The sequence below is a fragment of the Atractosteus spatula genome, chromosome 20 (genome assembly GCF_055471065.1).
Source record: "Atractosteus spatula isolate fAtrSpa1 chromosome 20, fAtrSpa1.hap1, whole genome shotgun sequence".
In the NCBI taxonomy this organism is placed as follows: Eukaryota; Metazoa; Chordata; class Actinopteri; order Semionotiformes; family Lepisosteidae; genus Atractosteus; species Atractosteus spatula.
Window position 1 is genome coordinate 7,176,601 of NC_142725.1, and position 14,449 is coordinate 7,191,049.

At 40.8% G+C, this 14,449-nt stretch overlaps 1 protein-coding gene across 1 annotated transcript in view; it reads right to left on the reverse strand.

Annotated features, from left to right (window-relative positions):
* Positions 1-10,134, reverse strand: part of hspg2 (heparan sulfate proteoglycan 2) — a 223,799-nt gene extending 213,665 nt beyond the window's left edge. The window contains exon 1 of the mRNA XM_088938069.1: positions 9,803-10,134. Within this exon, the coding sequence (XP_088794195.1) occupies positions 9,803-9,877 (75 nt within the window). The 5' untranslated portion in view covers positions 9,878-10,134. The remainder of the gene's footprint in view (positions 1-9,802) is intronic.
* Between the last annotated feature and the right edge of the window lie 4,315 nt (positions 10,135-14,449).

Below are 14,449 nucleotides of genomic sequence, written 5' to 3' on the forward strand. Positions count from 1 at the left end.
GTAACAATGGCCACTGTCCAGCGAATGCTATTAGACCGGCGTCTTTACTTTCGTCAGGTCGCGTCAAGACCGGCCCTTCTTTTCAACTGCAAAAGCTCCTTTTCTATGGTACAACAAAAAGGTAGAAGCAAAGGGCATGAACAAATGTACAGTAAAAGATCCTGTGGAAAATCTACTCAAGACCTGCAAAACCTTTATGAGTGCACTTTGGTATACCTTGAAATCTAAGGTAGCAAGTGATACAGTGGTGTGAAAAAGTGTTTACCCCCTTCCTGGTTTCTTATTTTTTTGCATGTTTGTCACACTGAAATGTTTCAGATCATCAAACAAATTGAAATATTAGACAAAGATAACACAAGTAAACACAAAATGCAGTTTTTAAATGAAGGTTTTTATTATTAAGGGGAAAAAAAAATCCAAACCTACATGGCCCTCTGTGAAAAAGTGATTGCCCCCCCCCTGTTAAAACATAAATCAACTGTGGTTTATCACATCTTTGGAAAGCTGAGTTCAATTTCAAGTTCAATCTGAAACATTTCAGTGTGACAAACATGCAAAAAAATAAGAAATCAGGAAGGGGGCAAACACTTTTTCACACCACTGTATATTCCTGGAAAGTAAAAAAAGCTTTGCTCTGTTACCAGTGTTTGATATAGTCCTTGTCTAGTTTTATAGACATAATGATAAGCGTGTTAACCCTGGTCTCCTGGCTCAGTTCCACTCTGGGCTTGCACAACCTGGCCTCCCTGCAGCTCCCCTTCAGCTCAATCCGTAGAGCAATTTCTTACTGAACCTCCTGAATTGCAGTGCTGCGGGGCTCCTGCATGTCATCGAGGTGGGGGCTGCCCCTCAGTGATGGATAAAGTTGGTCCCCTCCTATTTGTAATGGATTTGAGCATTATTTGGGATTGAAAGAACATCATACATACTGTACAAGCTACTAATTGATGCGTACAACTCAGACTAAGTCTGCTTCTTTTTTGGTCATGATTTTACAACCACTAATGCACATTTACGCATTATGTTCAGAAGGGAAAAACATGAATAAATGGCTGATTTACATGAAAATGTATCAAATATTGTTCAAGGAATTGCAACAATTTAGGATGTGCTTTCATCTTTTAAAGGCCAATGCTTTTCAACAAAATATACCCCCTTTATTAATATTTTTCATAGGAGCAAGTACACTGGGCATTCAGTCACCCAGCTTTAACAGTGTATCTCCATCTTAAGTCTCCTTCCAGAGTGTATTTGCACTTGTGGGGTCACACGTCCAACTGTTGTGACACTTGGGTTGATGAGGGAACAGGTGAAAACAGCGCCTCAGGTACAAGACAAGTTTTTCTTCTTCACAACGAAAGGAGAACAAATACAGTTGCATTAACCCACAGAGATGCAAAGCTTCCATGCGTAAGACGTGCACCTTCAGTGAAAATGCTGGGTAGCTTTCAACTAGTAAATGAAAGTAAAAATTAAAAGTGGGAAAAAACTTTACAGGTGGTTAAAGTCTGAGGTAATAATAATAATAAAACCTTTATTTTATATAGCGCCTTTAAAGGTGGCTTCTCAAAGCGCTTTACAGGATGACAACAACAATAGATAAGAAGAATTCACAAGATAAAACACAATGACAACACACAGAGGAGACATGGATGGTGGTACTAAGAAAAGCAGAGGGGTGAAGAATGGAACCAGTTAAGTAAAGGCTTTTCTGAAGAAGAGGGTTTTGAGTCTGGATTTGAAGGAGTTTAGAGAAGGTGACTCTCTGATATACTTGGGAGAGAGTTCCAGAGCTTGGGGTCATAACAGGAGATGGCCCTGTCACCCATACAATGTAGACGGGCTTGGGGGACAGTAAGGAGGGCAGAATTTGAAGAGCGGAGGTTGCGAGGTGGGGAGTAGGGCAATAATAGTTCAGACAGGTACAGAGCCTTATAGGTGAGCATGAGGATTTTAAAGTCTACACGGAATTTGACGGGAAGCCAGTGCAAGGACTCCAGGATAGGAGTAATGTGAACACTTGCACTAGACCTGGTCAGGATTCTGGCTGCTGAATTTTGGACATACTGCAGTTTGTTCAGAGTAGATTTAGATACCCTAGCGAGTAGAACATTACAGTAGTCAATTCGAGAGAACACAAATGTGTTGATTAGCTTTTCAGCCACAGTTAGTGATAGCATAGGGCGTAGTCTAGCGATATTTCTGAAGTGAAAAAAAGATGTTTTGACAGTATGCTGCACATGTGGGTCAAATGTTAAGCCAGAATTGAATATAACCCCAAGGTAACACCGAAGGAATAAAAAGACAATTTCACCTTCCCTTCCTGCTCTGTGTGACCCTCTCATGACCTTGCCAGAGATCCTGGCACTCAGATAAAAAGTAAATAAAGGAAGTCCAATCATGATCAGCATACAATCAACAAAAAATAATAGAAACCTTGGTAACCAACTCTTCCTATCAATGCAAAATGTCTTAGTCTCTTTCTATGCAAAATAGTTAGAAATTAAACAACTTCTAAAAATTGTGGAAAATTTGTTTGAGGAACTCCTGTGTTAATTCAATCTTGTTCTAAATTGGAAAGTAAATTTAACCTTAACAATATTTAGGGTTACTGCTGTGCTCATAATGGTTTATTCCTGACTTGCTGATGAAGGCAATAAGGTGAGGTGGTTTGCGTTCAAAAACCAGAAGCTCCAAAGTGGGACACTTCTAAAAGGAGATTGTGCTCATGGAAGGCTGGTGTTGAATGAAGAGGCAGGTCGGACAGTAGATGTCCCAGGCAGGTTTCTGGGATACATCTGGCCCTCCTGGATGCAGCTCAGCATCACATCACGACCACACATGCTCACATAGCCTGCACCCAACAGAGCAGCAGCTGTGTTTAGATTGGGCTCAATCCATCACTCGGACACAGCGCAGACGAACTGAGGGGACAGCAGCAATGGATTCGAGAGAGAGTCTTTATTATCCTGGGGGGGGAGGCAAGTTGTTTTACAGCAGCATGTTGGTGTACAGATGGGCAGAAGAAAAAACAAAACAACAGGAACAACAATATCCATACATATTGACATAGAAGGTCAAGTGTTAAGTAACGATATGGCTACAGGTATGAATGAGAACTTGAATCTGTTGGTTTTGGAGCTGGGGAATTGGTATCTGCGTTCTGATGGGAGTAACAGGAAGTTATTAAACAAGGTGTGTGAAGGATCGTCACAAATAGATTTCGCTTTACGCAAACCACGTGAATGATAGATGGAGGAGAGGGCTGGAAGATCAGCACCAACGACCTTCTGGCATATTTTCACCAGGCTGCCCAGTTTGAGCTTGGTTCTCAGATTCAGGTCGCCAAACCCGCAGATCAGGGCAAACGCTAGAACAGAACAGTGCTCCCACAGGTGAAGCAGAGCCCATGCCACAGGCCAGGCAGAGCTACTGCACAGAGATGTACTGTACTGTACATGAGAAGCTACTGGACTAAAGGAAAGTCCTCCCGGAGGTGGAATGAAGTGGGACAAAACCCATACAAGAAGATGACACCGGCACAGGTCCAGACAAAGTTTGATTGCTGCTGTCTGTTTTGAGAGGTCTCCTTCACCAGTAGCAAATTCTTGACACATTACTATATGCTTGCCAGCGGTTACCCAATTCAAAGCTGCCATTGAGAGCTGGGCTTGGAATTTGGGACTGGTGGGTGGGCTGAGGTTTTAATTAAAATTCAGCAGTGGCCCCTTTGAGAAAAAAACTAGGATCAATGTAGGCAGAAGGACCCATAATCCTACTGGTCATTTTCATCATGAGAGCTCCAGAACATGCAGGACCTTTGCCCTCACCTCTCTTCCAGGGGTTCACCCAAGTTAGAGAAATAGCCCTGGGCTCCTGACTGGCTCCATTATCAAAGGTCTCTTCACGAGCCCTGTCTGGGCATTACAACACAAAGGTTCTGCGATTCTACACTGTGCCTGACCCAGATTCCCCAGGGATGATGCACAACTGGCACAGCCCAGCCGGAAGTCAGGGTGGGTCAAGGTTGTCCAACAGTTGCTTGAAAGTCTGCATCACGGCTGCTCTCCGGCACCTCAACTCAACCCTGTTCATTTGGGCTATGGGGGTTTGTAGTGCAAAAAGAAGCAGAAGGCACTCCAGTGCAACAATTCACCCTATGCACAAACATGATTAGTTCTTGCAAAGGGTGGTATGAAAAAAAAAAACAAAATAAAATAACTACAGGTTTTAAAAGAAAAAAAAAATTGAGCCAGACTTCCATATTGCCCACAGCACACATTACAGCAGGGCAGAGGGACTGTTGAGAAGCAGTTTGTCGGACCAAGAACAATGCACAGGAAGAGCGTTCGCAGAGATATTGACGTTTCCCCAGGGTAGTTCTTTTCTCTCCCATGATGTTTATCAAGCTGTTGATCACAAAGATCCTTCTGATTAGGTGGTACACCTGGAGGTTTGGACAGTTAAACGCTCAAGCTATATTCACAGACCGCTCCCTTGCATGCATTCCACATTCCTTGGTCTTTACATTTTAACCCATTCTGTTGAGGGACTTCATTTTTTTAAGGGCAAACCGTAATAATGTCTAAAGAGTTCAACTGTCCTACTATGAAACGTCTGTGGTATCACTGTGGTAATCCAGCAGATTTCACAAGTGGTGCCCTACACAGACTATAAGAGGACTTGTTTAAACAATTCAAAGTAGTCAAACGGATGACAAAAAACTTTCATTCAGCCGTTGTCTAACTGCTTTACTAAATGCAGGGCCACAGGGGAGCCAGATCCTATCCCAGCAAGCAATGGGCACAAGGCAGGATACAGCCTGGATGGATGGAATGCCAGTCTATCGCAGAGCAGACAGACACACACAAGCACACACTCACACCACGGTCAATATTCCCCGAAGCCAACTAACCTACCAGTATGTGTTTGGACTGTGGGAGAAAACTGGAGCACCTGGAGCAAACCCACACAAACATGGGGAGAACATGCAACCTCCCCACAGATAGTATCCCCAGGCCACTGTACCACTGTGCCAGCTCAGAAACAACAGTGGAACAGAAATGGAAACAATAGGAAAGAGCATTTAAAATGGAGTACAGGAGGCATTTTCTTACACATAGGGTTGCAGGAAAACCCCACTCAGCCATTTAGTTAAATTTGATGCCCTGGCTTCTTTCAAGAAAGAGCTGGTCTGCTTGAATACTTGGAAGCAGGGATTTAAAAAACAACAACAAGGGAACCCAGACAACTTCAGAATCAACACTTAAACAAGTGCTGTAAATAAAACCTGAATACTTCATCAAATGACTTCTACATCATCTTTTAGAAAAGGCACATATAACTATGTCTTGCAGAAAATGACTTCATTGGTTACTTAATATACTGTACTTCTTTTAACTAAACCAGGACTCTAAATGTAGCCAGCACGAGACTCATGGAATGATGAAGGTCATGCTTCCAAAAAAAAAAAGATCTGCACATCTACAGTATAACAATGACACACGCTGTATATGGACTCAAGAATCCAGGTCACTGTATCCCTGTCTGTCAGGATATCCTTCATAAAGTCAGCAGACCCTTGTAACAGTCTGACCAGAAACATCACAGACAGTAGGGAACATCAGCAGCCCGTGTTTTACACTGCACAATACATAAGTGCACAGGAGGCACTTTGAAACAGAGTGGTTCTCATGTCAGCACAAATAAAGCCTATAGAAATGTTATTAAGTATCTCATTCTTATGTTATAACAATCATAACTGACTGCTCAACACTTTTCACCACTCCTGAGACATTACTGTTCTATTAATGATTTGACAAATGCTCAAAGACGCTGCACAATGATCTACAGTACTGTACATTACTGTGGTGAAAACTGTGTTTTAATTCTTTGTTGAAAGACACTGGAATTGTTAATAAAAGTTTAGGTTGTATTGATGAAGAAATAGGGAAATTGAAATGCTTTCCAGTTCTCTTGGGAAAGAGAATGCTAAAAAAACTGTGTTATATCACCCAGCTAAATAGGGTTAAGGTAAAAGAATAATATTCCCCTAGCACTGTGGGTAGGGTGATGTTGATTTTGTGGCCATATCTGTATTCCAAACACACAGGAACGCTCATATAAGACTTATACAATTTCACAATTTAGTTCTCCACATCGAAAAAGGTCAATTAAAGAACTGCTGCCACTTAGTTTTAAGGCCAGTATTGTAATAAACATTAGCATTTCTCAAGGATTCAGCTCAAGGATGTGTCACAAAGCAGTAAATGTTTGAAAAAAAACCTTAGCCAAATTTTAAATGCACAAAACTGTTGTCTGCTCATAACAGGACCTAACAGGTTTATGCTGAGGCTCATCTTCATTGCCATGTAAGGAGAGTTTTGGCCTACCAGGAAGAACTTGGCATTGTAAGTTTTAAAAAGTTACTCACTCAAGTAAACCATCTTAGTCCAAATGTCTCGTAGACTAACTTGCCCAAGAGCAGGCATGAAAGCAAAGCAAATGTTTAAAAGTGCAAGACCCCAGCGTAATGCTCTCCCTCAGAGATGATGAGCAATTCTGGGAATGTGACTGTCTGGTTTTGGAGATGAACTGCAAGCCCTTTGCAGAATGTGTCATTCGCTTTCAATAAATTGGGTCCTATCACCTTGAGAGTAGAAAATCACTAGAAACGTTTTTTAAAAATACTAAAAGGAGAATTTTAAGTGTTTTGAGGGGGTGTGAAATGGAGAAATAGTAAACCATTGTGTTTAACTGCTGAAGTAACCATGTGAGAGAATTACATTTAATCCAATACAAGCAGTGGTGAAACTGGGCATTTCCTTTAGAATGGAGGCAGAAGGGATTAAATTTGCACAGGTCAACATAACAAAACTGCTACACTAGAATTATTTATTCCTTGTGGATTGTTCTGTACCAAAAGACCAAGAGACACTTACACCGTATATTCTGAGCCACACAACGGAAAACTGGAACTACAGTATCTAACCCAGTAGAAAAGGAGACTTCCAACATTTGATCATCACGTCTGAAACTGTAAGAGGCAAGAAGTATTTTTAGTTGAAAAGTGAAAGTCGAGCTGTAAACATACTGGCAAGCTTTTGCATTGCATGACCTCAGTGAAACAGTATGTCTTCTGAGAGGGAGGAATTTAGATCACATCCCAGCTTCACAATGCTGGAACATTAAGACTTCATAAAGTAGGGTTCATGCACTGGGCTTCCAACACAAAGAAATTCAAATAGGAGTAAAAAAGACTGCAGAAGATTTCCCAATAGGAAACTAGGTACAGTATAGCTTCTCTGTACACCTTATTCTTTCTTCATTGCACAACAAGCACAATTATAACTTACAAAACTGTACAGTACAGTAAGTCTCCCCTCCCTTGTGTCTAAAAACAGCTTTGTGAGTCAACTAGTACCAGAGGTGCCCAGTCCAAAGGCTGTAAGGGCTGGTGTCTTTGCAAGTTTCAATCCCAGTTTACTAACCAAAATCGCTGGACTAATTTAATTATTTAACTCAGCTCTTCAGGAGATGATGCTTTTAACAGACCTAAAACCCTTGCATTTACAGTATTGGACAACATTGGCCTGTGCCGAAAAAAACTTTCATTTTCAAACCCAGGTGAAAGAACGTTTTTCACCCTGCTCCTGTGTAAATTATTTTTGTTTCAGTAAATACAGAGCTCCTCCTCCCCGAACCCACGAATTCCCACATACCTTAAAGGCAATGCACATTCCAGACACCGCTATCAAACTGTGAGATTAACTATACAGCTCTGCACAAGTGGAATTAATTTGGTCTGTCACTCTGTCTGCGGCATCCTTCCTGCTGAGGGTAAATGAATTTGCTCGAACAGCTCTTTTAATTAGCAAAATGAACTCTCAATGAGCTGCCGGAGTGTATGTATAGGTGTGTGAATGAAAGCAACAATGTGTGTATGAGTGGGTGGAGAAGGAGTTCACATTTTTAGAAAGATAAACTGGGTATAAAAATCATTTCCACTGTGTTCCAAACCATACCAAGGGAAACAAGTGCTAATGTGTTATTCTGTGTTCAAACTTGCATATAATGTTTTAACCGCAGTTGTTAACAGCTCAAAATCATTTTCTTAATCGTAATCAAATAGTACAATGGACAAAGCCGATAGAAAACACCAGTGTGGCCACGACGGACAAAACGCGCAATCACGATAAATCAGAAGAAATACCGACTAGTTTTCAGTTTCAACGATAATCCTAGAAACAAAAGGCAGCAGATTACGCTGATCCGGGCAGACAAACTCTTGTTCTCCGGGCTCCACTTTCAAGCCCGGTCAATCCTGCCAGCTCTGGAGTATACAGAGCTCCCCTTTGCTTGGCCTTCACGACAGCTAGAAACTTTCAGCACATTGCAGTCTTAAACCACCGCCAACTTTTAAAAGGGCTATAACATACTGTATGAAACACAGAAAGTCCAATAACCGTACACCACCCCAGTTCTTTAAACCAGACACTGTAAGTATCTTATTTTCTCAGTTACGCGAAAGAGCCTTTGGACCTTGTAAAACTTCGAAAGAGGGCTAGTCTCATTCATATTCTGCCAGCTACTAACATGACCTAAGAACGTGTTTGACGCTTGACAGAGGCGGTTCTGAAGTTTTTTTTGTATTATAATCAAGTTTTCATTTCTGAGCAACAACTATGCGGCTTCAGCAATGTCTACAAACCTGTGCCTGTTCACTGGGTGAGATACAACGTGCAAGTATCTGCCAAAGACTAGAACTAAAAAACAAACAAACTTTGCAACCGTTCTAATATTTATTGGGAAAATTGTGAGTAGGCGATTATTTTTCCCTCGGCCGCGACTCAACGAGATTTCCAGCTCGACTTCATCGGAAACTTTAAGTACCCGTGAGTGACAGAAGAGCAACTACACTAACTTACAATCCAGAACCTCCATCTAGCCCGCAAGCAACAAGTGCAAAGACAAGCAGAAGGAGCGAAACTTTCAGGAAAAAAAACGATATAAACATATTTTATTGACTTGTTTAAAAGCTCACGAAGCGATGGCTGCAGTTTTTGAACGAAGGACGCGTGGCCAGACAGAGTTAAGATCTATGGAAGTGTTGTGGTTACGAAAGTAACAAAATAACGTTGCACTGACAGCACGTATTTATGAATGTAACTCTCTGGACCAGGGCTCTGTAACGGCGGTTCCCAAAGACTGCATTCCAATTAATCTTTTAACTTAAGTAACTGAACCGGTTCACTTAAATGAATTCAATCAAAAGTATTTAAGAAAATTAAAAAAAAACTCAGGCTGGACGGTAGCCCCCTACGCCTCACATTAAGCCCTGCTTGTTTTAGCTCAGTAGAAATGATACGGTCAGTAATTTGCCAGCAAGGTGCTGTACCCATATTGTCCATAAAAAAGAAACAGGGCAAATCGTAAGTCATGCAGACGCCAGAGAGACCAACTATGAATAGCCTGTTTCTACGGATAAAATTAGCCCAGCTCAGCTTCTCTTGCGCGACACGTCGCTCAAACTAAAATATCTGCACAACCCACGAGAGAAAAAAAGCCAGGAACAGGATTTTTTCCCCTCACCAAATCACCCACCATAGAAAGTCTGATTAGACCCAAGATATTTCATTATTCACCATCCTCCCCGAGCGCCCGCAACGTTTTCAAAAGTTGCCGAAAGATGTTAACAGTACTTTGCGCAGTGCTAGAAGGCGCACATTTCTCTCATAGGCACGATGTCAGCCCTCTCTATAGTGTGCGTGTAAACGGTCAATATAAAACAGCGTTTACTTACATGTATCAGTTGTGAGGTTAAGACGAAGGTGACGATAAGTCCAGAGACCCCGCATACAGTTCTACTTGTCCCCATTTTCTGTAACCCAGCTGGTTATTCACACGCTGGGGGAAAGGGAGAAAATCAAAGTCCTTCTCTTTCTGGTGACTCAATACTTCTTTCTTGGTACTTTGATTCACGCTTTATATGCAAGGCCGCCGACTTCTTTGTCCCACGCCCCGCAGGGACTTCATTAACCGGATAAAAGTCGGCCCGCAGTCTCGCTAAAAACTCTTTTACTAACTTCTCTTCCTCCTTCCCACTCCGCGATCCTCTACACTCCAAAACTTTCTCCCGAGCACTGCTAGCCAGCGCAACTAAGACTCCAAATCCATCTGGATACTGCTTTCCCTGCCTAAAGTAAAAGACGGGGTGGACTTAGGGATTGTCAAATATCGGAGCATAGGTTCTTACAAATTCTTACAAAGCTTCTCCTTACAAATCTGTAGGAAGACATTAACCTTACAGACGTCGGAATGAAAGTTCTTGTTATTGCAATGAAAAAAAAAAGTTTTATCTCAATTTTTGTCAATGGTTGGGCGTTTTTGGATTGTTCTCGTCGGTTTTCTGCTGTAGATTTCAATATGTAAAATGTATAAAATGTATTTCTATAACTTTTTTTTTAAATCATAGAGAATATGATCTATAGAATTCCTGTTGTAAAGATCCCAGAAACTCCAGTGAAGTCCTATAGAACTTTGTTCTATTATATACTATACAGTTTATATAATCCTACATATACATTCTACATATACAGTACACTGTAGAATCAAGAGCTATAAACATATTCAATAAAATGCCTGGATGCCTGCTGTATACATACAGTACAGTATGGATTCTTATGTGGTGTGATCCATTCCCCTAAATTAATCTAGATTTAAAACTATCAATTCTATTTACCAACGGTGTAGACAAGATAACTGATTGTAATGTTAATTTTGGGAAGAGGTAATATACATTGATTAAAATAAGCCCAAAACAAAGGCCCAGAGAATCCCAGATAAAACCTTTGATCTCTTTTCCTACCACACAATGAGGTTTTGTCTAATAGACCTTATATCTATTTGTCAGATGCTGCGAACTGCTGAAGTGAAGTATCTGGTATTTTCCCAAGTGTCTGCAACATTGTCCATCACAGTTACTGTCCAAAAGAAGTGGAATACTGTAGTTAATAAGCCTGCGTCCATAGCAATTAAAAGATCATTGACCACTTTGACACAGTGTTGGTTCTCTAGTGTACTCACAATACATCCAGACTGAAGAAGTCCTTAAAAACATCACATTGCATATGATTCTGAAGCAGTGAAGCAACAACACAGCTCAGAATTCTTGAAAATAATTTATAATAACCCCATTGTTATGAAGCAAGTCAGTGTCTTTTCTTTTAGCTAATGTGTAACAGCATCCATCTACTCATCTATATTCTAATCCAGTGTTGCAGGGGAGCTGGAGTCCAACCAGGCAAGAAACAGACACAAGCCTGGACAGGACACCAGTCCATCACAGGGCAGACACACACTCACACCAGGGCCAACTTTCCTAGAAGCCAATTGACCTACCAGCATACCTTTAGAATGTGTAAGGAAGACCATGCAAACATGGGGAGAACATACAAACTCCACACAGACAGCACCCCAGATCTGGATTTGAACCCAGAGCCGCAGCACTGCAAGGCAATGATGTTAACCACTGTGTCACTGTGCCCCCCGTGTGGACCAACACCAAGAGTGAAAAATTGCTACACCAGATTAAGGAGTGATTAATGACAAATGGACAAAGAACAGAAAAGCTAGATGTCAGTAAAAACGAGGGATTTGCTCCCATGGGACATGTTGTGCAGTTCATTTTTTTAAATAAACACAGCCACTCTGCAGGGGCCAAACATGAAATCTCTCAGAGCAGTACCCTGGAGAACAGGAGCATCAATCTCTCGGGCAGCAGTACAAGAGAAATATCCACTCTGTTGTCTTGCAGATTTCAGGGATTTACTGTAGAAGACAGTGGATTTCAGCAGAACAGGACTATATTAGCTCTAACAGTTTAGATCACGTCTCAGTAAAACTGGCTAAAAGCAGTCTTGTAATATTGCAAATGTTTTCTATGTGTGCAAGTGAGGACGAAGACACATTCTTAATCATAAGAGTTCACATTTTCAAGAGCTGGTGGAGAAAACTAAACAGTAGTTTGAAGATGAGCTATTTTCTCCAAGATAAATGGGTATTATTATATAATTTCCATGCTACGTGCTTGCCTTTGGTAGTAGTTTGCAGCCAGACAGTTGTTTTGCACGTAGTACACTATTTAAAAAAAAAAACTGAAATGTAACTGTTGTTTGCCAAAGCACAAGACTCTCCCAGACTCTCCCTCTCCAGGTGTAGAGCTTTCTTTTTGCACGGCTTCAATGGAGTCTGGCCAAGGCCTCGTTCCATTTCTTATATGAAAGAGTCACATTGTTCTCAAAATATATTCCATTTTCAATCCCATTAGCACAGCACCGCCTTAGCAGCGAAACAGCTTCTTGCTTGAAAATGCATTTAGTATTTCAGTGTTGCAGCAGTGCAAGACAAGTAGCAATAATAAAATCAAACATACCTACTGTACGGTATCACAAGACTCCTCACCAACACTATTGAAAATCCTTAGTATTTTTGTAAAGGGGAACAATACATGTAAATTGCTAGAATTTTATATGAAAGAAAAATCAGGCTGAACTCCCCTTTGTTCCATTACTTCTGTTTTCAAAAAGGTAGATTAACTTTCCACAGTAAGCAATCCACAGGTTAACACGTTACTTTCTACGTACAGTAATATATTGCTGTTAACGTCTTTAGCTACTAAAGGACGGATGCCTGGCACGCCTGGGAGAAAAGTGACCCCTAGTGGTCTTAATGAGGAACTTAACAGTGGATCAGTTTTGATTTTATCTAGTCTTTTTTGTAGAGGATACCATCTCAGAGATGTTTTTACATCATGTTACTTACAAAAAAAAACGGAACAAGGCAGGGTACACCCTGGACGGGACACCAGTCCATCACAGATCACACACGTTCACACCAGGGCCAGCACTCCCAGAAGCCAATTAACCTACCAGTTTGTTTTTGGAGTGTGGGGGAAAAAAAGCACCCAGAGAAAACCCATGAGAACATACATACTCCACACAGATAGTACCCCAGGGTGTGGAATTCAACCCAGGACCTAGTACAACAAGGCAGCAATGCTAACCACTGTGCCACCAGCTGGTACAACTAGACTAAATCAACAACTCATCTCTTTGATTAACCAGCGAATATCTCCTTTACAAAGGTAATCTGACCAAGAGCACCCAATCACTGCAGATGAGGAAGCAAAACAGATTTGCTTTTATTTAAACAAAACATAGATGAAAGAGATAAATTCATATAGAAAGCAGATTGAAGAAAAGAACATTTCCATCAGCAATGGTAGCAAAGCTACCCAATATATTGGTTTTCTGTACCTATTAATGGATTGTTGAAAATATTATTTATTTTAATAAAAGGAACACAGTCTCATCAAGAAAAGTTAGTGCACTATGCAGAAAACTACCTAGGCATTTATAAAAGGCAACTTGCTCTTTTTCACAGTTGTTAAACTGTAGCTTCTCAAGCAATACGGGTGTTAAATGCTTGTTTTTTTTTCTTGTTAAATGATATCAGGTTGTTCCGTTATATACAACTTCATATATTACAGTAGCAGATCATGTATGTCATGTGCTACAGAGGACAAAGCATCATTGCACAACATAATACTGCATATTTAAGTCTGTTGCAATTTAAAAAAATATATATTTAAATAGGATACGCTTAAAGCATTTTATAACTTTGATAATTCCTCAACCCAAATTGAAGAAGATATTGTTTTCACAATTGAAGAAGATATTGTTTTCATAATTGAAGAAGATATTGTTTTCACAAGTGGCACACATGCTATTAAATTTAATTCCATGATAGCTAGAGGGGGTTTGGATTGGCTGTCGCATGCCTTTGAGTTTTTGGAAATTGCCAGACTACAAGAGCAGACAAAATGCAACGACAGGGATTATCTTCAAATTCAGAGCATTTTAGAAATCTAGCCCTGTTGATTTAACCCCTAAAAAGAGAGAAAAAAAAGATTAAAATAATCTTTTAAAGCTCCTTTAGAGGTCAGAAGCACATTCCTGGCCGGGGCTATCCCAGACAAACGCAGTGATGTTTTCTGAGGTGAAAATTCCCCCAGCCTTGTTCAAAGACACTATCCGCCCTTGGGTCTGAAAAGCCGAAGAGCTTAGGGGCAACCGGAAGTTAGTAACCATTTCTCTGTTGAAATAGAGGAGTTTTAGAAATCTTCTGAACAATCACACTTTATACATAATCAGAATCTAGTATCATTTTCTATTTTATTCTAACCCACCCTGTGATGGACTGAAGTCCAGGGTGTGTCCTGCCCATTTCCTGACAGGACAGACCCCAGCTCCCCACAACCCTGAACTGAAAGGAGCAGATAGAAAATAGATAATTAATAGTAATAATTGCTTCCACTTATATAGCGCTTTTTCTGGACACTCCACTCAAAGCGCTTTACAGGTAATGGGGACTCCCCTCCACCACCACC